Genomic DNA, 24604 nt, shown 5'->3' on the forward strand with positions numbered 1-24604 from the left:
CTTGGAGCCTCTTATAGTCATTCTGGGCTTCAGATCCCTTTTCATATGGATGGGAAATCAATAGAAGCTATTTTCACTTACATAATTTTTGTATCATATCAACTTCCGGTGCGTGTGTGTGTGTGTATGTATACGTGTGTGACCATGCATACACGTGCACCTCTTAACATACTGTGTCTGCCCAGTCTTAAATAAATGGGATAGTGACATATTTGAAACTTTTTTCTTTAGACATAGGGGCAAAAATTCAAAGTCAACTTGGATGTTCCTTTATCAGCTGTCAAGAAACATTTCTACTTTGTGCATAGTTGCATAGCTGCAGACTGCCAGCCGGCAGTTCAATTTTGACAGTTACCATGTCTATAAAGACAGTGTCTATGCTAGTACTTGAGGACCTTATTGCCATTTGCCCTTAGCAGTTGCATTCAATTAGATGAAAAATGTAAATGTAGATACTATTTATTAAAGGGCTGTAAATCATTAAGCATATTAAAAACAAGGACTCTGTAGCTTCAATCAAATGCTCCATAGACTTAACACCAGTTGATTTTTGGTTCAGTTTCAAAGAAAATGTACATATCAGAGACCACGTGTGAATTGACAGAACTGTGTTGCCAAAGAGTGTGTACTGATGGACTTTTAAAATATTTCAAAGGTAGAAAGTCCCTACAACATTTTATTCTCTGTAAAGACTTCTGCAGAGTTGATGCCTGGACATCAGTGCATTATAGCAGTAGCGCATAATGGCTGGTACCATGTTCTTTGGAGTCTGCAGTCTTGGGTGAAGCTCCAACTCTCAGGCAAGGTCTTTACCTGTTCTGAGCATGGGTTTATTCCTCATGCCTACCTCACAGGATTTTTGTGAAGACTGAATGAGATTTTGCCCTCATCACAGTGCCTAGTATAAGTTTCAAAATGCTAGCTCTCGTTATCGTTGTTTTCATCTTCATCCCGTTGATGGTTATGGTACGTGTATGGTAGGGGAGCCCTGCCCATCCTCATGTTTCAGTTGTAGCGAATGATGATACAACTCAAAACCCCGATAACCAATGAGACACAAGGGGCTATTGGGGAAAGGCTACTGGCAATTTGATTTATGTTCCAGAGAATGTATTTCCACTTCTAATTTTATTTCTTCAACACACATCCACATATTTTTCACATTTCTCTTCACACTTGATTTTAAGCATTTCATTTTTCTCCCTATCCTTTGGGTGGAGAAAAAAGGCAATGAGGTGCTATTTTTGCAGCATAGAGCAGAAACTGGGATAGGTGTCGCCATGCTTCTTTCTGCATCCAGCAATCACATACATCTAACCCAACCATGTTAAATGGATTCAGAAGAAATTGAATCAAAAAAGAATGATATAGGCATTCTTCTGAATTAAAAAAAAAAGAAAACCTTTTACCTTGATTATGGTCAAAAGAGAAAAAAATCAAGACCTTTTTAAAAAAGATTCATACCAGTGTTTTCAACAAATTCTCATGGGCTTGTCTGAATAGCCATTGATGCTGCACTTTGTCCCATTTGATTGACACTTTTGAATAATGCTGGTAATGCTAATTATTCTGTGTTTTTCTTAGGAGATTTGCATACTATGATTGGTTGAATAAGGGGCTTCACATTATTTGACTCAAAACAGAATAGAGGAAGACTTAAAGTACATGTATACATGTGAATGAGTATTTTCTTTCTAAACTGGCCACTTATTCCGATAATGATACCACTGATCAAGATATATCTCAGAGTCTTTTGATTGGATTCTGAACGATATTGAATATTGCTTACTGATCCTTTGAGGGTAAATAGGATTTTTCAGAAATTTCCCCAGATCTTTCAGAACCAACTCTTATAAATGAGATGAAAAACAAATCTAAGTAATATTTTGGGTGCAAGTCGAGACGTTGTAGAAAATAATAAGGTTGGTTATCTTATGTGGACAGGTTTCATGTGTGGAAAGTTTCCTTTTTAAACAGAAGGTTTCCAACACATTTGGAAAAGTTGCAGCATCATTGCAATGATATTTTAGCCTCCCAGAGTGGTTCCTTTGAAAGAAAAATACTCAATTAGATGTATACATTCTGTTCTGTTTAAAATGGTTTTCTATTCTTATCATTGTACTTAATGTACAATTTATCCCAAAAACAATAATTTAAATTGGTTTGGGACTGTGTTTCTGTTGAAAATATACAGTGAAAATAACTATGAAAACAGTGCTCAGCAGAGTTTGTTAGCATTGAATGGTGTTAGCAGTCGGATTTCTCTATTTGAATTGTTTTAATTATTGACGATTTTTCAGAGTTAAGTATTTATGTAACTCCTGATTGATAACTGACAGATTCCAAGGCGGGGCCACATGTAAAATATAGAAAAGCTTATGTACTATGGCAGGTTTTTTTTTACTACAAGTGACTACAACAATTATCACCGCTCCCTTAACCCATTCACACTGACGCCATTGATTTGTTTTCCAGCGATGGCAAGCCGGCAGGTGGATATAGCGACCCAGGGCTGGTTCATTGGTCTAATGTGTGCTGTCGCTCTCCTGATCTTAATTTTGCTGATTGTTTGCTTCATCAGAAGAAACAAAGGTGGTAAATATCCAGGTAAGAAAGAAAGACTGAAATTGCCGTATAATGCTGTATGATGATCCATTAAACTAAAAAGAAATCATGAGAGTAATCACAGAGATTGCAATAAGTGTATCCTCCCAAGAGACATACGTTTGGACTTTCTGTTCAAACAATTTTTGATCCCTTTGTATGTAATGGAAGACTCAACCTTGCCAAGGATCAGAAGACACTTGGGGGAGCAGATGAATCAGTCCTCTGACGGTCTTAGTGACTCTGCTTCCTTAGGCTTTACATGAGTCATAGGTGCTGAAATAGCACCTAAAACCAACAGGCAGAGGGAGAAGGTACCTCAAGTTTTCCAGAGGAAGTGATGCATGAACTGGATCTTGATATCATGATGTGTACTGTTGCTTTCCCTATATGGTTAATGTTTTGTTCAATTTAGTGGATCCAGTGAATTTCTGTTTTCTTTACCTGGCCATTTTCCCCTCCAGTGGCAGAGAAAAAATCTACAAAAAATTAGATTTACAAAAACAATTTGTAACCATGAATATAGTTAATAGATAGATTGGTAAAATAGAGGGAAATCTTAGAAGCTTCAGACTTATTCCTTTAGCAGGTGAGTAAGAGACTTGTGCCAAAATGCGCTTTTTTTTTTTTCTGCGGTACGCGGGCCTCTCACTGTTGCGGCCTCTCCCGTTGCAGAGCACAGGCTCCGGACGCGCAGGCTCAGCGGCCATGGCTCACGGGCCCAGCCGCTCCGCGGCATGTGGGATCTTCCCGGACCGGGACACGAACCCATGTCCCCTGCATCGGCAGGCGGACTCTCAACCACTGCGCCACCAGGGAAGCCCCCAAAATGCTTTTTATATGAAGTCAACTTTGTATGTTAATTAGTTGTTCATTCTACAAATTTACCTCCAAGAGACTAGAACATCAAAATATATGCATAGGGGGTTCCCTGGTTGCATAGTGGTTAGGATTCCGGGCTTTCACTGCCATGGCCCAGGTTCGATCCCTGGTCAGGGAACTAAGATCTGCAAGCCACATGGCAAGTAAATAAATAGCCACAAGATACATCTGGTTGTATAACTCTATGGTGTATAGAATTATTTCCCACTGCCATATATCTCATAGAGTGCACGTTGAATAAGGAAAGACAGGATCAATAGCTAATAATGTCATTTTGGAATTTTTTTTAGTTAAAGAAAAGGAAGATGCCCACGCGGATCCTGAAATTCAACCTATGAAGGAAGATGACGGCACTTTTGGAGAATACAGGTGAGCCCCTGCTTCTCAGCCACCCTTCATCCTCCCTGCCTTGAACAGACACCACACTCAGTCTCCTTAGAATGGGATTCAGCCAGGAATGCACTCTGCCTGGGATTTCCTATTTATCTCAAAAATTAGTTTAGAAACACTTGCATGTCTAAATGTTTACACACCCCGCACAGTTAAAATAATCTCACTTTCATTAAAAAATAAATTTCCATCTTAGTGGTAGGTTTGGAGGTGGAATATCTTCCACTCTGTCCTATTTTCCAGAGACCCTTGCTGTAACTGATGAACATAGAAAAGCTGGTGTGTGATAATAAGAGTTCAAACAGCAATAAAGACCCTACACACCTGCATTGTAAAGCAAACAAACTATCCTTGTCATTCTCTAAGCAGTGCTTTTGTAAAATTTATGTCACTTTTTCATCTTGGATTTGAAGCCTTTTTTCCAAAACAGGTACCTGTACCCCCTCCTATTAATCATGAAATGATGACCAGGTTGTTTTAGAAGCCGTTAATTATTAAGAAATATCACAGCCCTGGAGGCAGTGTATTAACTCACAGGATTTTGCTAAAACATTCCTGGCTTGGCTGTGTCTTTAAGGACAAATTTAATGTAACCTGTGTGCTAAATACTTTTTTTAAAAAAAAAAAGGAAGAAAGAAACTTTAAACAAAGATATTCTTGCCTAGGGGTTATAGGTCTTTTTAAAGAGAGATAAGTGGTTACTTTAGATATGTTCAAAAACAAAAACAAAAGATATATTTATTCATTTAAAAGATTGGGATTTTGGTGTTCCAAAAGAATACATCTATTAATCAATGCCTTTGCACAGTGTTCTTTCTTTCTATAAGCCTCTTGTTTATATAAAGTATAATCTTTTAAATATGCGCTGAGCCGGTACTGAGGCTTTTGTTCACATCCATTATTCAGTGATCAACTTGTAAAATAAACCCTAATGATACTCATTATATCCAAAGAAATACATAATCAAAACAAGAGCAGAAATGAATGAAATTGATGACAGATGTAAGAGTTTATTAATAATGTTAGCTGCTGGTACTTTGAAAAGATGATAAAAATTTTTTGCTGGAAGAAAAGGCTTTTAGGTGAAATAAAATATGTCACTATTGTGATTGCCACGTGACATTTACAAATAACATATGTGTCTTAATTTTCACCTGTCTCTAGAGCTCATCTTTGGTGTTTCCATGTCAATATCACAAGGGGCAAAATAATGCCAAGGATAAGAAATATGAGAACTGGTTGAGAAAAGCTGTGTATTTTTTTACAAAATTAGATTCACGCCAGTCTCCACGCAGATACAAGTGTTTTTCCCATATATCTTGGCACCTCAGCTTTCATTCTGATCCCCTTTTCAGAGGAGATGACTGTGATTTTTAAAACTCTTCAGAATTCTGTATCTTAGGATACAGAAAAACATCTAGTGAGGGTTGTCTTGATGTCAGATGTTGACTCTGAGACTGAAAGGGTATGAAAACCTCATCAGCATCCCCACCTGTCCACCCACAAGGTTTTATAGCGCATTAAAGCAGCCTGCAGATGGCCACAGCCTAGGGTTGCCAGGCCTTAGGTTGGGTGAGTTGAAACCTTTGCTGATTTCATTCACTCTTCTACACATTTCTCCTGTAAAGCAGGGGAGCTCATAATTACTAAATAAATTGTTATTTTTAGTGTTCCTGTGACTAGAATTCTACCCAGGATATGCACACCACTCCCTCATTTGTAGTGCTAAAGCTGGATCTTTAATATAACCTGAAAATATCACATATTTGCATGAACTGAAAACAAACCATTGCACTCCATACAGAAACATGGTGATGGGTTTCTGTTCTGCATTATCATGCCCAAGTGAATCTGGCAATGTACTGCTTACTCCGTGCGTCTCAAATGTCAGCTTGCTCTTAGAGTGATGTGAAACCATGATATGATGTGATATGACTTTCTCAGAGTCCCTCTGCTGCCTACTCCATTAAAACGTGATTGAAATTGAAGTTGAATGTGAACTCATCTGGAATCAAGAGACTTAGTTTTACTGTCAACTCAGCCACTACCCTTGATTTCTTTAGATATGGCGTTTAATCTATCTCATTTTTTTCATCTATAAAACGATAGAGTTGTTGAAGTACGAGATGATCTCCAAAGAGTTCTAGCTCTATGATTTCTGTGCTCCTTTGCAAACTATCTGCTAATGAGTTTTAATGTGATTTGGGGTTTCAGAGCAGTACACAGCAAATATTTTGTTACTGGCCTCATCATTACTGTGTTTACATTTATTTGGTCATATTTATTTGGTGTTAATTCATATGTGAGATGTTTGTGAAGCATTTTCATATGGCTGTCTTTAGCTTATGCCTTGAGTTTCTCAGAAGAGAAAGATTTTTCCTTGGGCTTACTGAGGACACACACATTGGTTCGTGTGTGAAGAAAAAAAAAAACCATGTTATTCCATTGATCTGGCAGTTGCCAAAGGAAATAAGGTTCTGACGGGTGTCTTAAACCTGAAACACAACTCAGTGACTTTTTTTCACTGAAGCTGAAAATTCATAAGGACAGTGTCACAAGTGAAATCACTTCTGAAAACACCCAGCCACCCTTTGCTACAGAGGTGGCTTCGTCCTGTGACTTCCTGACATGACCTCAGAATTTTTTCCCTTTGGTTTCTTTTCTACTGAAAAAACGAAAAGACCTTTCATTTCATAGATGTCATAATGAATGAAAATGGTTCCAACTGTTTATTACAGAATTTTTTTTAATAATACATTTAAATGTCACTCTTCTCCCTCAATCACAAGAGTCCCTTCTCTGCTTTGTACCTTCTAGAAATTTTGAGTTCTGTATTATTTATTGATTCTTATTCTTTTTCATTCTGAAAATAAATTAATATGCTGATCACACAGACACACAAAATCAGGGCTATTGCCTAAATGTAAATGAATTCTGTGGATGATTTGCTTGTTCTCAGGCTTGAAGATGAAACCATTTCTACATGGTTGGCTCTGAGCCAGCAGGTATTTCATAGTGCAAGGAGGGATGGAACGTCAGTGGCCAAATCTGATGTTTTTTTCCTGTGCTCTAATCTTGTACCCTCACTCCAACACCCACCCCCAAGCAGTCACCCTCTGCTGGAAGCCTGCAGCTTTCTTTGTTTGTTTCTTTAATTATACAGAGAGTAGGATCTGCACCCTTACTAGCATATAGAAAAATCAGAGAAACAATGCAACCAACCGTGTAAGTATTTTTTTATTCTTCAGATCCATTCCTTTAAAAACCAGAATGAACATAGGTCATAAGCCATATGACCATGGTACTTGAATTCATACCATAGATGGAGGCTCTTGGCATGGGAAGCTTGTCACATGAACTTGACCCTGCTGCAAGCATGTTAACCCGTGCTCGTAAGGCCTGGATGATGTGAAGATGTGTTGCATTTGTTGGATACTTCAGGTTTATTCTGCTCACAGACATAAACTGATATGTGAGCAGTATATATAATGACGGACTTTTACAGGGAGTGTTTGGGTCATCAGTGTCAAAAAAAAAAACCTGCGGTATGGTTTGGCCATGGTAAGATGGTGACTACAGGAAAATCAGACCCAATGATCACAGATGTATCCATCGTTGCCGCATTTTACTCAGCAGACATTCAATGGATACCTTGTGTGTGCACAATCCTGAACAAAGTGCTGCTGAGAAAAAGTGAACTCGCTAAAATTCATTCTTTAGGGTAAGGGAAAGGAAAGAGTATGTTCCAATGCTTTGTCTCACATCATAAAATTGATGAAGGGCTTCCCTAGTGGTGCAGTGGTTAGGAGTCCGCCTGCCGATGCTGGGGACACGGGTTCGTGCCCCGGTCCGGGAGGATCCCACGTGCCGCGGAGCGGCTGGGCGCGTGAGCCACGGCCGCTGAGCCTGCGCGTCCGGAGCCTGTGCTCCGCAACGGGAGAGGCCACAACAGTGAGAGGCCCGCGTACCGCAAAAAAAAAAAAAAAAAAAATTGATGAAGAAGAAATGAAAAACATGTTAAAGTTAGAATTTTGAAGAATTTCCAAAATGCCCACAGTCTCTTTTATTGTTATTTTACAATGAATTCATTCAACCAGTATTTATTGAGTGCCTACTGTATGCTAGGCTATGGGGATACTAAAACCAATAGAATGTTATCTCACTAGTTTATAGTCTAGTGAGGGATGCAGGGAGGTGAAAGAACAATCTGAGCGTAGTGTGAAGAGTGCTATGAAAGGGAAGGGATACTGCTGATGCTGAGGCACCAAGGGGACAGGGGCAGGAAGCCAAAGCCAAGTGCATGGCCTTGAAGGAGGTGGTACAAGAAATCTTCCCAGAGGCAGTAATGCAGGAGCTGAGTTTTGAACATTCCTTTCATGGCACAACTTATAGCAATGAATAAAGATAATCGTGGATGTAAGTATCAAAAAAAATATATTTTATGGCTGTATATACTATTTTATGACTGTTTTATTACTTATTTTGAAATTCGTTCAATCTTTGACATTCTAGGCTAAGAACATCTGACACCGCCTGTCCTTAAAAAATTCTTATAAAAATGTAGATTAATTTTTTTAAGCTTTGAATACTGTATAGCTAAATAGGGATGTGACTATTCAATCATCTTCTGTAACTTCTAAATTCCTCTCATTTGGGAAACTATCCTTTCACACTTAAACTTGACCAAGCAACTTCCCTTGGCACAATGTCAAAAGTAGTTGACTTACTCTTTCATTTGAAAATTCTCTTTCATTTGAAAATTCACCTTTGAGTTGAAAAGAGGCAAGCACTCACCCAGAGCTTCAGCAGACACTTGTCACTGCTCATCACAAGTCTGGAAAGTTCTAAGTGTGTGTGTTATACAGCGATTTCTTAGAAAAAACATCTCTCTGAGGTGGGGTCTGGAGTAGAGAGAAGAGGTGTGATGGCAGATGGTGATTTGTTAGGTACAAATCACGTGCCAGGCACTGTGCCGGTGCCTCATATACATTTTCCTCATTTAACCAGATTGTAATTCCTGAAGTAGGACATTACATCACACCACTTTCTAAAAAGTCTTAAAAAGATCTTGAGATGCCTTTGAACAGCTTTTTCTGGAAAGACTCTGTTTGTGGGTAGAGCATCCCTTTTCTTTACTTCTCTTCTTTCAAGCACAGCCCATGTTGCTGTAGATTCTCATCCACTATGGCCATTAAGCTGGAAAGGATGTTTCCAGGGAGCCCCTTCCCTGGCCATTATTCATGACTGGTGTGATTGTGTGTATAAAAATCCAAATGAATCTGCAGGAAAATATTAGAATTCATAAGAGAGTTTAGTAATGTTGCCTGACACAGAATTAACATAAAAGTCAATTATATTTCTTTGTACCAGCAAACGATTGGAAAATAGGATTTTGAAAATGATTCCAGTTATGATGACATGAAAATTTGATGTAGGAATAAAGCCAAAAAAAGATCTCCTTGTATTCTATTCCACTGATCAATTTGTCTACCTCTGCCCCAAAACTACACTGTCTTAATACAGTAGCTTTGAGTGAGTCTTGATAGCTGGTAGGTCAAGTCCTCCAACTTTGTGATTCTTCCTACAGATGTTTTTAGATATTCTTGGCCCTTTTCACGTACATACACATCTTAGAATCAGCTTGCCAAGATCCACATAAAAACCTACTGTGTTTTTATTGGAAATAAATTGAATCTAAAGAGCAATATAAAGAAAGTTAACATATTTACCATGGGTCTTCCTGTCCACAGTTATGGTGTATCCCTCCATTTTATTTACCTCTTATTTAATAGCTCTGAACACGAGTTTCATTTTCATGGGGGTCTTACACATATTTTTGTTCTATTTGTTCTTATCTACTTCATATTTTTACGGTAGCCAAAATGGAATTATTTTTAAAATTTCATTTTCCAATTGTTTGCAAGTACTTAAATAAAATTTACTTTTATGCTAATATGGTATTAAGCAATATTACTAAACTCTCTTTTTATTCTGATGTTTGCCTGTAGGTTCTTTTGGATTTTTTACATATATAATCATATCGTTTATGAATAATGACAGTTCTTTTCTTCTTAATACACGTCTTCTATTTGCTTAGTACTTCCAGTGCAGTTTTTGTTTGTTTTTGGGTGGCTGCATTGGGTCTTCGTTGCTGCACGCCGGCTTGCTCTAGTTTCAGCGAGCGGGGGCTACTCTTCATCGCAGTGCGCGGGCTTCTCATTGCGGTGGCTTCTCTTATTGTGGGGCACAGACTTTAGGCATGTGGGCTTCAGTAGTTGCAGCACACGGGCTCAGCAGTTGTGGCTTGTGGGCTCTAGAGCACAGGCTCAGTAGTTGTGGCACACGGGCTTAGTTGCTCCATGGCATGTGGGATCTTCCTGGACCAGGGCTTGAACCCGTGTCCCCTGCATTGGCAGGCGGATTCTTAACCACTGCACCACCAGGGAAGTCCCTCCAATGCAGTTTTGGTTAGAAGTCCTAATTATTATTTCTGATGTCAAACAGAAAACTTTCAACATTCACCATCAAGGATGACATTAACTCAAAGTTTCTTATAGACACACTTAATCAGAGTAATGAAGATACTTCTGTTCCCAGTGTATGAAAGTTTTTTTGTGAATGTGTGTTGGATTTTACCATATACCTTTTTTCTAAATCTACTGAGATGATCATAAAATATTTTTCTTTTCTTCTGCTAAAATGGTGAATTATATGGATTGGTGTTTAAATGCTAAAACAAGCCTGCATTCCTGGAATGCAACCCAACCTGGTCACAATATATTATCTTTTTAGCAGATTGCTAAATTCTATTTGCTCATGATTTCTTTGGGATTTTTTCATCATTTGTGTTCATAAATGATATGGGCATGTAATTTTACTTTCTCAGAGTGTTCTTGTTGGTTTTAGATATCAGTGTTATATTAGACTCACAAAATGATTAAAGGAGTGGTTCCTCTGATGTGTCAAACTTGAACATGTCCAAAGCTGAACCACTGATCTTCCAGCCAAAACACGCTGCGCTCCTGAGTAAGCGTAATTCCATCCTTCCTGCTACTGAAACCACCATCAGAAAATCCTGTTGGTGCCACCTTCAAAATATGTCTATAATGACCACTTTGTACCACTCCCAATGTTCCATTCTGGCCCAAGTCATAGCCCTCTCACTCCTGGATTATTGCTGTAATTCCCCCAGCCCCCTAGAGCAGGGATTGGCAAACTTTTTCTGTAAAAGGCCCTATAATAAGTATTTTCGACTTTACAGGGCACACAGTTTCTGCTGCAACTCTACAATTCTGCTGCAGTGCAGAAGCAGCCAGAGACAATACATAATAAATGGGCACGGCCCAATTTTGCTGTAGTTTACCAACTCCTCCCTCTAGGGTAGGCTATTCGTAACACTGATGACAGTAATCCTTTTTTTTTTCCTATAAATTTACTTTATTTATTTGTTTTTGGCTGCGTTATGTCTTCGTTGCTGTGCACGGGCTCTCTCTAGTTGCGGTAAGCGGGGGCTACTCTTCGTTGCGGTTCATGGGCTTCTCGTTGTGGTGGCTTCTCTTGTTGTGGAGCACGGGCTCTAGGCGTGCGGGTTTCAGTAGTTGTGGCTCGCAGGCTCTAGAGCGCAGGCTCAGTAGTTGTGGCACATGGGCTTAGTTGCTCCGTGGCACGTGGGATCTCCAGACCAGGCCTCAAACCCGTGTCCCCTGCATTGGCAGGCGGATTCTTAACCACTGCGCCCCTCCCCCCCCAACAGTAATCCTTTTAAAATGTAAATCAGATCATGTCAGTCATCCATTGAAAACTCTCCAGTGACTTCCCATCTCATCCAGAGTTAAAGACAGAATCCTTACAATGTCCTACAAGGCTCTGATCTAGCTCTATTACCTCTTTTACTTTCATCTCTCTCTCTCCCTCCCTCTCCCCCGCTCTTCTCCCCACCTCCCTCTGAGCTCCTTTGCCATTTCTAGAACAGGCTTGCCCCACCTCAGGGTATTTGCACTGCTGTTACTCCTGTCATAATGGCTCTCCCTCCAGCTATCCACCTGGCTAACTCAACCCTTTTAAGTCTTTGATCAGATGTCACTTCTTAACAGGGCCTTTTTTGGACATCCTATTTGAATGTCAGTCTTACATCCCCTCCCCTGACACCTTCCATCCTCTTTACTCAGCCCTATATTTTCCATAGCACTAATCACCTTCTGACACACTCTATAACTAATTTTTTAAATATGTTGATTGTCTGTATTTTCCCCTACTAGAAGTAAGCTCAATGAAGTCAGGGCTTTAGTCTGTTTTGTTTCCTGCTCTATCCCGAACGACTAGAACATTATGTCTTAGAGTAGGCACTCAGTAAACATTTATTCGATGTATGATGGATGGATGGATGAATCAAAGAAATGCCATAGACTAGAATTTCCTGGAGTGTACACCTTGGAACACTAGTTCTACAAAGCAGAATAATACTAATAGTTGGAATCCAGGTGACAAAATTCTGCTCACTATTGAACTGCTCAGTAGAATTAAGTGTCTCACCAAGTCATGGGCAGTATTTCACAGGAAGTATTCGAGCACAGCCTAGAAGCTAATGATTAAGTTCCAAAAATGTGCAAGTTATTCGTACAGTGGGTTGGAGACTGGGTGCTATGTTCCCTACAGTGCCCCAAACACAGGCCACCCCAAGACTCTGTGATACGTCCCCAGCTGTTTATTAAAACGATAATATCATTTATTTAATTTGTGACAAGCACTTGTGTATTGCTAAAACAGGTAATTTTCAAGAGCGTATGCCAATGTCATGTGAAGCCAGTATTATTTTCAGTCTTGAAATTTTCTCCTTGGTGAAAAACTGGAGACCCTAGTAGAAATTACTGGCCAAAGAGCCAGAATGTTTGTGCATCATGAAATATTTGTATCTTGGCTAAAAAAAAAAAAAAAAAAAAAGTTACTCTTCAAAGAAGAGGGAGCAGTTAAATCCTAACACAAATTCCTAGGTGAGATACTGCAGCTCATGGGACCTGTCTTTTACATGAAATCTTTTTATTTTTTACTAATGTTGTTTTATGTTTCCCATTTTTGCCTTGGATTTTTGCTCTTTGAAAGAATACAAAAGATGTCGTCGCCTTTTTTTCCCTTTTTTTTTTTTAAACCAAATGTTACTCGTTAGGGACTAAGTATGCATACCTAGTTACTTGACCATGTGAGTGAATGTCCTTAAACATAGTGATTACTCTGCTACTTCCAGATATTGTGCTTAGGGGTTCAAAAGAGACATAAGCAAATATAGAGAGAGAGTCCTACACATTTTTATAAAATTACACTCCTCAGATTCCACACTGCGGAGAAGGGAGTAGTAAGGTAAAAGTGAGGGCAGGAAATCTTGGCTTTTGCATTTGCACGCACACTCTTCAGAATATATTGACATGCCATTAATAGTACAGATGTAGTGCTCTGAAGTTAAAGCACGTCTCTTTCCAAATTAATAAATCTTTACCCATTAACTAAAATTCTTACAGAAAAAAAAAATACTGTATACGGTCAGTGTGAGGATTTTGCTTTCCTTCTTAGGCTATTTTCACTTGTTTCTTCTGCATCCTTTTAATGGAATGTGTAGGTCTCTTGAAAGGTAAGGTTCAAGTTTACAAGTCTGGCCTGCACTCAGTAACAAAAAGATTTGAGATGCAGGATTTTGCTTCTTGCTCAGAAAAACAAAAATCCATACTTCACACTTAACCAAAATCATTCTCCATTCATACCCAAGGAATCAGAGATATTATGCAGTTTAACATACTAACTTCTCAACTTGTCATAAGCTTTTACCCCCTTTCAAATTCTATGAAAGTAGTGATGATTTTCAGCTTTTCTCGATTCTTCCTTTTGTAATGCTTGTGATGATTTCTGAATTGCTTCCGAATCAGTAGCCAGAAATCTGTCATTGATATTGACATGTACCCTACAAAGCCATCCACCTACCGGAGACTTCATGATTAAACCGTTTGTGCACTTGCCTTTCATTCCAACCGTGTCCCGGTCTTTGGAGACCACCTGACGATTAGATTGGGCTAGAGGAGCTCAGGGCTCCAAATGCTTTCTCATCATTTGCACGCATGATCTTTGGGAACCAAGCCTTTTCCCTAAATGCCAGTCTTGACGAAAATGTTTTCTCTTTTTTCCAGTGATGCAGAAGACCACAAGCCTTTAAAAAAAGGCAGTCGAACACCTTCAGACAGGACTGTGAAAAAGGAAGATAGCGATGACAGCCTAGTTGACTATGGAGAGGGGGTGAATGGCCAGTTCAATGAGGACGGCTCCTTTATTGGACAGTACAGTGGTAAGAAAGAGAAAGAACCAGCCGAAGGAAACGAAAGCTCAGAGGCACCGTCTCCCGTCAACGCCATGAATTCCTTTGTTTAATCTGTGAGCTCTTTGCCAATATCCCACTTTTCTCAAATGTTTATCTTAAGTATTTGTCGGTCCGCCTTCTCATACTCTGAACATTGAGGCAGAAAGTCTGTGTTCTGCTGTGTGTTCACATGATGAGAACCATCAAAGCAAGAACGTAACTCAGTCAAATGATACCTTAATGTGAACTGCAGTGCAAAGTGCATACTTTTTCATTCAACATAGGTTATCTTGATTTCCTGAGAACTGATAAAAAATAACACAGTGTCATCAACAGATCATGTTCTTCCCTCTTCGGGATACAGTTCACTAGGATGCATGAGAAATGCTACACCTTTAAAGAATATACCTGTGTATGTTATTCAAACATGGGTTGGTACTTTGTTTATACTCTCCTCCACTGAACCCCTAAATATGAATTCCGTTTTCATTGTCGAGTGTTACTGTAGTATTCTCTAGAACTTCAGTGTCTTTGTGGACATTGTCGTGAAATTGGTGACTCTGTGTCTAGCTGTCATTAGTCTTTTGGGGAGACTGTTAGGCACAGTGTGTACAGTCTCTACTTGCTAAATGCGTTCATTATGACAGGTGCATTTGCTCACGCTTATGAGACTCTCTTACCTGCTCTTTGATCCTGTTACTCCACAGACTTCTTAATCGTCCAGGTATTACAGTGGCACAGTGTTCTACCTTTTACGTCCTCTCTCCTTTCAGTGCTTTTTAGGCATAAACAATGCGTATTGCAATGCATCTTGGCATTTGTGGCAGACCGAGAGAATACCAAACAGATCACTCCCATTCAGTGTCAAAAGTTATTCCAGAAAGCACAGGGCAAGACACATGCAGTGCCTTCAGACGATAAGCATTCCACAACGTACCGCCTTCTGTATCATTCGGTACAGTCGACTCGGAGTCCTAGATTACTATCATTGTCTAAAAGTAACTTTGAAAAAGCATAGTTCATGAAAACTGCAACGCTGAAAAAAAGAAAAGGAACTGTGAAAATAAAATTAGGAAGATAGTTTATTTTAAGGGGCATGATTTCCCCCATAGGTATAAAAAGAAAAGCTTTATCACCAACTGGAGCAAGTGATGATTTTGTGGTCTTTTATGGGTCCTATTAATACAAGTCACATTCAGTAAGAAAGATGTCAACTTGGTAGGTAGAAAATTTTTTTAAAAACAAGCTATTCCAAAACTAACAGGATACAACAGCACACCAACAGGAATATATTTTCCTCTAAGTCTCTATGTATGTGGCAGCTTTTGAAACTCTGCAGCGTTAAACAACGTGTATACAAATTGCATGGATGCCTTGCAGAATCTAAGAAGTCTGACAAGTGCTGACAAGGCCAACAGTCAAAGGGATTACACCTCCAGTTTCAAAAAGAAGCATATATATTCTATCATAGTCATAAATAATATCTATCAAATGGTTTCCTTCCAGATATGAAAATCTATAACAACCTATGGTTGAAGGAATGCTCAGTTTCATTTGCCAATAAATTGGTTTCTCATAACTTGCATCAAGTTTAATTTTAAGTAAAGCTTTTTATATGTAGATATTTTGTTGAATCTGTAAATACACTTAAAGTGTAGATGCTCTATGCCTATAGGTGTTACGTACAAATAAACGGGCCAACGATGTTTATGTTGTACTGATAAGATGTTAGCTAATTAATATAGTGCACGGGATTGGAAAGCATTTAATTAAATGCCTTTTGGGTTTTTATTTTCCCTTTTTGCTGTGAAACTGAAAGAGTGAACTATTGTCCACATTGACAGCAGGTTTCTAGAAGAAATCTTCAGAGCTTTGCCTAAGCACAGTTTGAAGTAATCCCAGGTAAAGATGGCCCTACCTAGTTTCATATCTCCGATATGCACTTTTCACAGATCAACCTTTCTAGTGGAAATCCAGAAAGACAAAACAGGCTGCCTTGGCATCCGAGAGCACAAAGATAAGTTACTTAAAATTTGCCAGTGTGTGCGGGGACAAGAAAAGTACGGTGTTTCCTCTTCCATAATGGTAGATGCTAAATTTGTGCATGAAGGGGTCGTTTCTGTACTTGTGCAACAGAGTTTGTATTAAAAATTAAATGTGGTTTTAAAAGTCCCTCTCTCTTTTGTAATATATCATGTTCCTAGTGGAGTGTGAATGTCCAAGTAATGGTATAGGTAACGGTATAGGCAGATGTGACTGGATTTCCGTCAAAAGAGTGACTATTAGGGCTTCCCTGGTGGTGCAGTGGTTGAGAGTCCACCTGCCGATGCAGGGGACGCGGGTTTGTGCCCCGGTCCGGGAGGATCCCACATGCCGCGGGGCGGCTGGGCCCGTGAGCCATGGCCTGTGCTCTGCAACAGGAGAGGCCACAACAGTGAGAGGCCCGCGTACCGCAAAGAAAAAAATAAAAGTGACTATTAAACAGTCGTGATCTCTTTGTGATTTTTAACTTCTTCAAACCTAGATTTCCTAATGTTTTATTTATTTTATTTTTCTATTGGCCATGCTGCGCGGCTTGCGGAATCTTAGTTCCCCGACCAGGGATCGAACCCGGGCCCCTGGCAGTGGAAGTGCAGAGTCCTAACCACTGGACAGCCAGGGAAGTCCCTCCTAATGTTTTAAAATAGCGCAAATTTTGCTTTTTGCTTTTAAAAGGCAGAGGAAATTAAATGCAAAACTGGACGCGATATAAAAGAGAGCTAATAAAAGAAGGGCATATCAAACATTGTAATGCAAAGGCGAAGTAGATATTACCAGCCTTTAGAGAAAGAGTCTGAGAAGTCCGGTGCTGCTTCCTTTCCTGAAGCCTGACCTCTGCAGGCCTGTTCCCTGGTGCCTTTGGTCACCCTCTCTTCTGCCCTCCTGGACCTCCACTGTCCCCAGCCACGGCAACTGGATTCCCTAACCTCTCCTCCTTGATGACACAGTTTGGGCGTTGACGAGTATCACTCCCGGGTGTGTCATCCACCCGCTTCTCAACAGCCCAATTCTTCTCGTGTCTCACACCTGTCCAGCTCTGCAAACAGCCAAGACCTGGCTTGTTCCTCTGTTCCTCCACCTGCCCTTGGTCCCCTGGTCCCAGCTTTCCATCCACAAGACCTTCCGCTGGCACAGAGCTCCCTCTCGCTATACAGTTACTTGGATAACAACATGATATATATACATCATCATAAGATGCTAATAGACCCTATGTAGACCTTGTTATTAGTCTTTTTACCGTGGAGAGCATTCACTTCTGACAGCAAGTCAGGGTCTCCAGTCTACACCGTGGGCCAGATTCACAATCTACATCCTCAGGCCACGTCATCAGTCACAGCTCGGTTTAGCAACGGGGGCTGGCCAGTTGTAAAGCCTGACGACAAAAAGCATTGGTCTGTTGATGCCTTCTTGTTCAGGTGATTTATAATGGCCCTGGTTTCCTTTTTTTTTTCCATAAATTTCAAATTTTATTGAGGACCTACGATGTGAAAATTCTCCAAAAAAATGTAATTGATATTTCTGTATTTTAAAGCATAATGATTAATTTTACTTTCATAATTTAAGTAATTTTAGCAAACTCTTATCATTAAGTTCCTTAAGATCTGTATTTATACAGTTGACTTTGCAGTGTGAAGAAGAAATTAGACAACTGATATAACCCAGTGTAACCTCGTTTACTTTTAGTGTCTGATAAAATAATTGGAAGTAGCTCGTGGAGGCAAAGGAAAGAAATGCAAAGAACTGAGAAGTCTCACCTGAACTGAGCAAATCTCTCCTGCTCATGAGATTTTTCTACAAATTACCACCAGAGGGCTCCCGTACTTTATTCAATGCAAAAGAAACTGCAGGAAAACGAAGCCTCTGGAGAAACAAGGCCAACCACCTTTGATAGACTGGGTCTGATCATGCAGAAAATGATTGCCTGCTGTAACCCGGGAAAATGCAGTTAGCAGCTTCCTCTGACGAGTTCACGACCTCCAGGGAGTACGTCTGTGTCACCTTGAGCCTTGTTAATCTCCTCCCTCGTATTGATTGTGGCTGGGTGGCTGACAGCCCATCAGCAGGGGCAGAAAGAGGAGTAGTGGGCCTCCTGGATCCCCCTAGATACCCCCTCGCCTGCCAGGTGGTGGGGCTGAAGGAGGGGCCGGTCCCGAAAGTGGTCCCCCGTTTCTCCCGATCGTGCCATCTTGTCTGCCACCAGTGGTTGCTGTCCTGTGGTTGGTTAGCACAAGAAGCACAGTTTAAGCACAGACAGCTTTTCTTTTTCACTTTAGAAAAAGCAGCAGAGGGAAAGAATACTCGCAGAGGATTTATATTAAAGAAACAAACAGTTCCCAGGTTGAGGTAGAAAGAGACCAGCGTTTACCTTCCAGCTCTGCCATCAACCAGCTGTGGAACTGTGTACAAGTGGGCCCCCATCTCCCACCTCTCCAGGCCTCCGTTTCTTCAACTTTAAAATGACGGAAAGCAGATGACTTCTAACATCCCTTTCTGCTTAAATCCTGTGATTCTCAGTCATCGCCGCCGCCAAAAAAAAAAAAAAAATGTTTGAGCACCTACGACCACCAGGCATTTTGCCGACTGTGGAGGGTACAGATGAGCAAAACCAGATGTGGTTCCTGCTCTCACGGTGCCTGGAGTCTGGTGTGAGAAGACAGACATTAATCAGATAACCACCTGAATGACTGTGTAATTAATTCCACCAAGATAAGCGCTGCAAGGGGAAGGAACGTCGGTCCATGAGAGCAAGTTATGTTCAGAGCGGTGGGAGGCTTCCCTGAGGAGCTCTGAGCTGGGGGACAGTAGGACCCAGGGGAGATGTCAGAACAAAGCGGCTGCCCAGCAGAGGCCCGTGTGCCCAGAGCAGATGCAGGGGCCAGAGATCCTGGGCACCAAAGGATAGGTTTTTGTATTTATTCAAGGGGCAGTGGAAAGAGGAGAGTAATTGAAGGAGTTGAAGTAAAGCGTTACATGACCAGATCTGTTTGGGGAGGAGGCGGAATTCATAGGATTTAGTGCACACAATGGGCTGGAAAAGAGCCAGAGAGGTTGATAAAAGCCACTGGGAAGCTTCACAGTAGTTTAGATAAGAGATGATAGAGGTTGGATCCAGATCATATCACTGGAGATGGAGAGAAGCGGGTGGATTCTAAAGATATTTAGGAAGGAAATTGATGAGAGTGATAGATCAGATAAGGGAGGTTGAGGGAAAGGGAGAGATCAAAGATGGCACTTAGATTTCTGACTTGTCTAACCTGAGGTGAGGGTCACTTAGCTGGGAACATGAAGAGAGAACCAGATCTGGGGTAAGTTATGAGTTCAGGTTAATAAATGAGCAGTTTGAAAAGCCTCCGAGACATCCAAGTGGAAGTCACTAGTAGCAATTGGATATATGGGCTTGGTGCTCAAAAGAAACTTCTAAGGTGATGAATAGTGATTGAAGCCAAGAGGCACACGATGAGATTGCCTAGGGAGAAAATATAGACAAGAGGGCTGAGGATTACCTCCTATTAAGAAACTCCCTTAGGGAGTGGATAGCAAGAGGCAGATGGATCTGTAAAGGAGACCAGTAAACAGAAGCCAGAGAAGCTGGGAAGAAATAAGGAGAGTGCGTTGTCTTGGAAGCCAGTGAGCGAGACCACTTCAAGAGCAGGGAGTGGTTTACAGTGTCACTTGTTGCCAAAAAGTCAAGCAAAATGAGGATCAGAAGATTTTTGGGTTTGAAGATACGGAGGTCATCTGAGACCTTAGGAAAAGCCGTTGGGTGGAGTGTAGTGACAGACTGAAGACAGCTGAGGAGTGAGTACAAGGTGAGCAAGTGGAGACTGAGATTTGCCATCACCCACGTGGACAACCCATCCAGCCCCGGGCTCGCTCCTTCACGTCTGTGCCTCCATAATGATAAAATCTAAGCCTCCGGCTCTCTGCCCACAACCTCCCCTCCAACCCACTGTCCCCTTAAGCTTATTCCTTTTCTTTTTTTTCCCCCTCCCCTCCCCTGTCTCGCCCCTCCTCCTTGCCTCTCCCCACTGGGAACCACTACTCTGTGAGTCTTTCTTTTTATTTAAGTAAGTTTGTTGTATTTTTTTCTCCATCCCTTTTCCAGCATGGATTTTATGGTTCATTATTTCTGAAACACTCCTGCTTTACCCCAAAGCCCTTTGCCCTGTGGAGGTATCGCGTCCCTAAGGATCGATCTACTGTCTGCTTTCTCCCGCCTGCCCCTAGGAGCTGAGAAACAGAATAGAGGTCGGTGTCATTATAAAATCATAAAACTTTCAAATGGTTCTACTCTCTGCACAGCCTTGCTTATCCTTCTCAGGTGAACTTATATTCTCACGCTCAGCAATGGCTCTTTCAAACCTTCTCTACTCTCCTCAAACATTCAGCCCTAACCCCTCTCCCCACGCAGCCTCGCAACACATCAGACTCTATAAAATGACCTTATATCACAATTCACTACAGAAAGAAAAGAAAATAGAGATGGGAATTCCCTCATCTTCCTGCTAGCAAACCACAATGCCTGCTGCAATACGCCTCCCGTTAAAATAGGGGATCAGTCCTTCTTCCTGCATCTGGGAACTTCTCCTCCTTGGTGGATTCTTACCTATCTTATCCCTTCTGCTCAACTGGACTGTCTATTGACATTTAAACACCAAGTCTCTCCCTTTGAAAACTAACAGACCGTCAAAACCTGATTCCCCTCCCCATTCACTCCCTTCCATTATCATTTTCTCTCCTCCGCTTCATGGTCAAAAAGGTTGAAAAAGTTGAACTAGTCCCAGGGCAAGTAAATGATGATCATCACAAAAGCTACTATTTGCCAGGCAGTGTATTCTTTTTCTTTCTGTAGCCATCAGATCTCTCCAGTCTCATTCGGTGTGTCCTAGAGACTGTCTTGCTTCAGCTGTAACTCTTCAGCAATTATCTCAGTGAATGACTCAGCAAACTTTTTTAAATCAACAAACTTTGTGCGTGTGTGTGCGCATGCGCACGCAGACTCGGCCTGCATATTGGACTCACCTGGGAGCTTTAAAAGTCCTTATGCCTGCCCACCAACCCCCATCGTGTCTCTGTTCTAATTGTCTGAGAGGTAGCTTGGCATCAGGGGTTTTCAAAACTCCCCAGATGATTCAAATATGCAGCCAAGACTGAAACCAGCGTGGAGAAACAACACCTTTCCACGCACTTGTGTGTGAGCTTAAAATATTTAATGAACAGCGTTTTGAATATTTCTTCATACAGGTTGATCTCAAATTCTCTCGTATTCCTCCCATGAAAAACAATATATGTAGGGAAAATGGACCCCGCATTGCTGGTGGGATTATAAAGTGGTTCAACCACTTTGAAAAAGTTTGGCCATTTCTTAAAATGTTACATATAAACTTACCTTACGACCCAGAAATTCCACTCCTGGTATATACGGAAAAGAAATGAAAAAATCGTCCACGCAGAGACTTGTATGCAACAGTTCACAGCGTTCATCATAATAGCCAAAGAATAACCCAGACGTCCATGAACTGATGAATGCGTAAACACAGTGTGGTCTATCTGTGCCATTAAGCAGTAAATCCATACAATTAAATGGAATACTATTTGGTACTTTTTTTAAGTACTAATACCTGCAACAACACAGAGGACCCTCCGTAACGTTATGCTAAATTAAGAAGCCAGACACAAAAGACTTCATACTATGTGATTCCATTTACTGAAATGTCCGAAAAAGCAAAACTGCAAAGAAAGTAGATTAATGTTTGTCTGGGAATGGGAACGGGGATTACTGTAAATTGGCAGGAGGGATTTTACTGGAGTGATGGACATGTTCTAAAACTGGATCAGTGTTGATGGTGTCACAATTTGATAAACTTACTAAAAATTCTTGAATTGTATATACTTAAAACAAGTGAATTTGTGGTAAGTTATACCTCAATAAAGCTGTGAAGATAAACCATCCCTAGGCTGACGTGTATCTGAGAGTGATCAGGTCTGTGTATAAATGAGGCTTGCGATGAGCACAGAACCCCCTTATAGGTCACTTCCCCTCCCTGTCCTCCTGTTTTTTTCTAGGAGACCCCACAAGATCAGTGGTTCTCAAAGTGTGGTCCCTGGAACAGCAGCGTCAGCATTACTGGGTAGAAATGCAAATTCTTGACCCACCCCAAGTCTACTGAGTCAGAAGTTCTGGGAGTGCAGATCATCTGTGCTTTAGCAAGCACTCTGGGTGATTCTAATGCTTCCTAACGTGTGGAAAACACAGCACTCAAACTACGTGCCAGCCTCTCTCCTCTCCCACCTGTAGGTATAGGAGTGATTTACCTCCTGAGATTCAAAGAAGAAACTAGGCTCTTTTCATAATAGCAAAAAACTTGAAATAACCGAAATGTCTATCATCGAGTAATAAACACATTCTGTTATATCATACCAAAATTCATAGCAGTGAAATACTAATCCACGATAAAGAGGAATAAACTACTGATACAGGTAACTCATTCTGCTGCAAGAAGCCAAACAAGTTTTATTTATATGAAACACAGGAACAGACAAAACTAATCTACACTGATGGAAAGACTATCAGCGGTTACCTGGGGCCAGGAGTGGGGAGGGATTTACTACAAAGGGGCTGAGGAAGGTTTTAGGGATGATGGAAATGGTCTATATTTTGATTATGGAGGTGTTTACAGGGGTTTGTTTATTTGTCAGGACTCTATACTTAAAATGGGTATGTTTTATCGTATTGTAAAAAACTATAAAACAGAAACCTCAGACTGAATTGGGAGACCAGAAGGGGGAGCTCTCATGCCCTGTGCTGATAGCAGAGCCAAACAGGAAAAAGACTACTCTTCTATCCTGGCAACGACTCAGCCAATGAGAAGCCAAGGCTCTTTGTTTACTCACACCCTCCCAACTCCCTCTATAAAAGCCAGCTGCTTCTCGTGTTGGGGAGCATTTGTTCGTGGCTCCTCATGGTTGTAGGTCTAGGAATGCAACTCTTTTCTGATCCCGAAGAAACCCATCTTTGCTGGGGAAGTAACTGCTAGTCTGTTCGTTTGGGGACAACAGAATGTAAGTTATATCAATATTGCTGTTTTTCTAAATTACTTTATTTCATTTTTCTACAGTTTTATTGAGCTTTGATGCAATATAACACTGGTTTTCAAAGAAAAAAGGAACTGGGCCTAAGTGACTCCTCTCTTGGTTCTCTCTTTTTCTCTGAATGGCCTGCCCAAGGAGGCAGTGAGGACGTGGAGGGCCTTTGCCTCTGCTCCCACCTCCATGTGGTAAATGCAGGGGTCAGGACCCAGCCTGCCTTCTAGAGTCTTCCAGAAGCCATCTCTCCCGCTCCACCCGGCCGTGGGGTGGACGGCTGTCTTGTCAGGCATCTGAGGACGTATGTCGGCTCTAATACACACCCAGACTTCACAAGGCCTGGGAGACAGTCCGCCTCTAATTCGCGTCTCTGTGTGGCAAGGCCACCTGTGAGGCATTTACAAAACCCTGGCTTGTTGACATCTTCAGCTCAGTGCTTCATGGCATCCCTCTTCTCTCTTATTTTTCTCTCCCAGGCTTTTCACTACCATCCTTCCTCCTTCCTGCTGTCTCTCATGTTTGCTCTCCTGGGCCTTAACGGCATCTGTTTCCTAGCTCTCAATTCTCCATCCAAATGAGGCAGCATTGACATCTCAGAATTAATCTGTTCAAAATTTAAGTCTTGAGCTGTTGTATGCGCTAACTCTTCCCTGCCCGATGCACCCAGTCTCAGTAACGAGCCTCACGTGGGCTCAATTAAGGCGAAACTCTCAGGAGTCATTGTTTTTTTCCTTCCCCACGCAGTAAACCCAAGAGCCAATTCACTACGTTTTTTTACAAAATGTGTGTGGAATACACACAACCGCTCTTTATCTCTAGTCTCCCAACCATACTGCCTACCCTTCTTGCCCTCCTGCAAGCCAAACACCACACAATAGAGCAGGGTTGGCAAACCTTTTCTGTAAAGGACCGGATAGCAAACAGTTGAGGCTTTTGAGGCCACCAACTACTCGGCTTTGCAGGGAAATCAGCCACAGGTGTGGAAGATACATCAACAAGTGGGTGTGGCTGAGTCCCAACAAAACCTTATTTACAATATAGGTGTGTTTTGTACTGGTCTCAGGCTTTCAATAGCGATGCTATTGGCTAGAAATGCCCGAGGCAAGAGTTTGATCCCTTTCGGGGACCACTTACCTGAAAGTAATTTAAGGAGTGCCTCTTTAAGGAGGTCATTAGGACGCTCCACGAGGCCAGCTGCCTGCGGCTTTAACGTGGATGGAAGACGCGAAGAATATTGGGTTGGAGAGGCCGCTGTGGAGTCTC

The 24604-nt window shown here is 41.2% G+C and overlaps 1 protein-coding gene across 24 annotated transcripts in view; it reads left to right on the top strand.

The window, feature by feature from the left end:
• Positions 1 to 14286, top strand: part of NRCAM (neuronal cell adhesion molecule) — a 91390-nt gene extending 77104 nt beyond the window's left edge. For 21 of the 24 annotated variants that reach the window (XM_065884427.1, XM_065884428.1, XM_065884430.1 and 18 more), the window contains 3 exons: positions 2476 to 2607; positions 3777 to 3855; positions 14049 to 14286. In XM_065884427.1, coding sequence (XP_065740499.1) covers positions 2476 to 2607; positions 3777 to 3855; positions 14049 to 14286 — 449 coding nt within the window. The other 3 variants (XM_065884446.1, XM_065884447.1, XM_065884432.1) reach the window with 2 other exon arrangements.
• Positions 14287 to 24604: the final 10318 nt, after the last annotated feature.

This window comes from Phocoena phocoena, chromosome 9 (assembly GCF_963924675.1).
Source record: "Phocoena phocoena chromosome 9, mPhoPho1.1, whole genome shotgun sequence".
In the NCBI taxonomy this organism is placed as follows: Eukaryota; Metazoa; Chordata; class Mammalia; order Artiodactyla; family Phocoenidae; genus Phocoena; species Phocoena phocoena.